The following is a 3,950-nucleotide window of genomic DNA, read 5'->3' as shown; positions in this document are numbered from 1 at the left end:
AAAAATTTAATTTTTAACCCTATCATGACAGGGCTATTATCACACAACAGTCTAGTCTTTCCCCTGGGGTAGGGTTTTAAAATGCTATGGTGTGACTCACACGTAATCCATAATTAACTCAATGTCAACAGGAAAACGGTGCTTCCCTTTGACAATGCTTGGTTAAATGTTTCTGCACATAGATTGCTCTGCCAATGCTTAGCCACAAAGGAGTCACTTAGTAGATCTTAAGACTTCACTTCCTTGAATAAGCAGGAAAACTTTTTTTTTTTACTAAAGCTATCAATATTGACTCTTGTTATTTTTGTTATCAATATTATAATTACTATATTGTTACTGACATTACTAACAGCAGTATCAAATACTAGAAAATATTATCGAAAATCAAGGAAAAGGGTAAACAGGGGTGACAGATAGTTTGTGTAATCGGCTCATTGGTGACAGTACTTGTGGAGCCATCTATATATACAAACAATTACTAAATTCAATGGACAATGGCACGTACATATATGCCATGCCGGGCAGCTTGGGGTTAAGTCATAATGGCAACAGCCATACCCATTATAAAAAATTATAAAAGCATTAGAAAAAACATTCTTCCCAAAAACTCTAGAAATGATGTAATGAGGTTAGGTCACAAGGTCTGCTAATTGACTCCTTGGTGGGTAAACACTTATGGAGCAATATATGTGTATGGACATTTCACAAAACAGTATGACAGTGACCATTTCATTTTCCCTGTGGCATTTGGTTAATACTTTCCTGATGAGTAGACATATACACTGGCTGAACTGCACATGGTAAAGATCCCTGCACATCCCTGACAACACTAGAATTTTCCTAACATTCTTAACAAATATTCTTTGTTGATTATGTGAATGTGAATGGGCTTTTGGTACCTTTGAAGACAAAAGGAAAGTTATACGAAATTCCCAATAGAAATGGAATGCTGTTATATTATTATATGACTTAGTATGCCAAGGAAAATTTTGTTTTAGTAACTTCTCTCTAATCATTCCATACATGTTTTATATAATATAGAAGCCTTCTACAGTAGTTAATATCAAGAAAAATACATCCAGTTCATACACATGGACAGAAAGAACAAGGTATGGTAACAGAAGCAAGATTATCACTGAAATGCATATTATCAAGAGAGTTTGCAGGTAACTGAGATGTGTGCAGCCTCCTGGGCCTCTCTCTCCCTCTGGCCCAGTGGTTTTTGCCAGATGTTGACAATTTATCCAAAATATGACAAAAAACAAAGAGACATTTTTCTAGACATGACCAAATACTCAAGGGGGCTGATTCCTCAACAATATTTGAACATTTTAAGCCAATGTTTGATTATTTTGTTGTTTTTAAACTAGAATTGCATTCCCCTTACACCAAGATATTTTGGTATATAACTGAAAAGTAGATATCCCTGCACTTACACTAAGAATCAGACTTCCTGTACATATATTTGCTGCTAAAGTGCACATCAAAAATTAACCCTAAGCCACCAGACATGGCATGTACGTACATGCCATTGCCCATTGTGTGAGTTGAATTTAGTAATTGTTTTTACATACAGATGGCTCTGCAAGTACTAAGTCTCCAATGAGTCAATTACATGAAGTACATCTCACCTGTTTACCCTTTTCCTTGATTTTCAATATTTTCTAATATTCAATACTGCTGTTAGTAATGTCAGTAACAATATAGTAATTATAATGTTTAAACAAGAATAGCAGTGTCAATATTGATAGCATTAGTAAAAAAAACGAAAATCCTGCTTTTTCAAGGAAAAGTGAGGTCACAAGATCTACTAATTGACTCCTTTGTGGCTAAGCATTGGCAGAACCATCTATGCGCATAAAAACATTTAACCAAGCATTGCCAAAGGGAACATACCATTTCCCAGTCAACACTGGGTTAACTGAATAGACAAGATCATGGAGAATTTTGTAAGGTAAACTTACAACACACCAACTTATTAAGTCCTAAGTGTCCTGCTGAGATAAAAAGTGAGTATGCATCTGTTTTTCCCCCCTTTTTTGGGTAGTGCACACATTTTCAAAAATCTATTCACACTGTAAAATCTGCTTAATGATGTTCTTTATTCTTTCTCTTTACTTTAGCTTAACAATAAGAGGAGTCAAATCTTTCCGAGTGACCATATGCATGCATCAAGTTATCATTATCTAGGGAAATTACACAAAACATTTGACTTCATGAATTCAAGTAGAACACTGCATAGGAAAAGGATATGCTTCTATGACTTAAATGAACATTTCAACTGACATCAAAGGCCTCTTTACATGAATGTACACTTTGGCATCTTATTGTAAACGCAAATAGCAATCAAGAGATTTAGTATAAAGCTATAAAACTTTTTGTCTGAACTAAAACTTTTACATCAAATTATAGCTAACAGTACAAGTGGAACATAACTCCACTGCTGGATGCCCTTCAACTATATCACAGTCAATTCTATTACCTGTTTCTGCACTTCATCAGGGAGGGATTCATATGGATTTACACATTTTAGCATTAAACTACTCCACCTCAAGAACATCTCACCTCTTGTATTACAATTTCTACAATCTCGATACATGTTCCTTTTAACCCACTAGCAACGGTACATTTTCAAGCCAAAAATAATATTTTCCAGGTGGCTTCAAAATCGGCATGCAAGTGAGTCTGGGAACCTGCTCGTGCGCTGCACGCCACAGACAACAAAATAAGAGCACAAGCTCCGATCTAGCGTTGCACTGGTGGGACACCCGTCGTAAGTGGGTTATGGCTTTTATATTTACTAACCTGAGCCTTGTTGTATTTGCTGTGTTGAACCTGGCGGGAGTGCTTGTGTATTGAGGTCGTGTGGCGGTCCCGGAGGCTGAGGGCTTGGCCCAGGTGGCACTCCACCAACCTGACCCACTCCTTGGCCCACTCCACCTGTGCCGTGCCCACCTACACCTCCACTCTGAAATACAATGAAGTAAAGAGTTAAAAATCATATTTTGTGAGAGTTACTACAGATGTTCATAAAGATAATCATAAGCTAAGAGTAATAATAATAAAACTGATTTAAAAAAGAAAGTACATAACAGCTTATAAGTCATGAATCAATAATCCCCTTGGTTTTAGGGAATCTCTCTCTAAAAGCGAAAATCAATTACTGATGTAAAAGTTACACCAAATGTTTTTATTTAATCACATTTCCTTGTTAGAATGTGAAAAGGTATGTGATCTAAAACTAAAAAAATTAGCAGTCTCCCATCATCATAGGACTATTTAGAATATCATTAGAACATTCTCATAAAATTCTCTTTCATCTAATCCCCGCTATGTTCAACCCATCAGTGCTAGGTAATTGTTATGTCCACTATACTTGTTTTCTGAATTCTGTTTATGCAAAAATGGCTCCACAAGCACTTAGTTCCCAACGACTCAATCAGTAGGCCTACTTAACCACACCAGACATTCCTAACATTCCTTGAATTTTCTCATTCTTTACTGATGCTATTAGTATCATTATTGTTATCATTTTATATTGACATTGTGATGACCATGCCATTATCACGAATAATGACAAAAAGATCCTACAAAAAATATTAAAAGAAAAAGGTAACCCATGAGATTACGACAGGAGAGTAATTGAGTCTTCATGGTGACTAAGCTCAATTCTTCAATTCACAGTGCACAGAGCATATACATTTACAATGGATATAACATCAAATAATGACCTGATATACTTTGGCTATCAAATTTTCCGATTTTTAGTTTTAAAAGTAGATCTATTCTTGGGAAGAGTACGAATGCAAAATATTTTTTACACTTTTCATTTTCCAAAAAAAAGTACATACTCATGAATTTCAGAACCAGATAGTATTTATCTAATTTATAACTAAGCTCCTTTTCCGGTCTCCTGAGTTTTCTAAACTCCTAAGCTCTTTTTATGCCAA

General features: G+C 35.5%; 1 protein-coding gene across 1 annotated transcript in view; it reads right to left on the bottom strand.

The window, feature by feature from the left end:
• Positions 1–3,950, bottom strand: part of LOC113825716 (eukaryotic translation initiation factor 4 gamma 1) — a gene marked incomplete in the record, with an annotated part of 212,391 nt that overhangs the window by 82,387 nt on the left and 126,054 nt on the right. The window contains 1 exon segment of the mRNA XM_070117467.1: positions 2,806–2,968. Coding sequence (XP_069973568.1) covers positions 2,806–2,968 — 163 coding nt within the window.

The sequence above is a fragment of the Penaeus vannamei genome, chromosome 40, assembly GCF_042767895.1.
Source record: "Penaeus vannamei isolate JL-2024 chromosome 40, ASM4276789v1, whole genome shotgun sequence".
NCBI classification, from domain to species: Eukaryota; Metazoa; Arthropoda; class Malacostraca; order Decapoda; family Penaeidae; genus Penaeus; species Penaeus vannamei.
The sequence above is the reverse complement of the archived record's forward strand: the minus strand, read 5'-3'. Positions and strand labels throughout refer to the sequence as shown.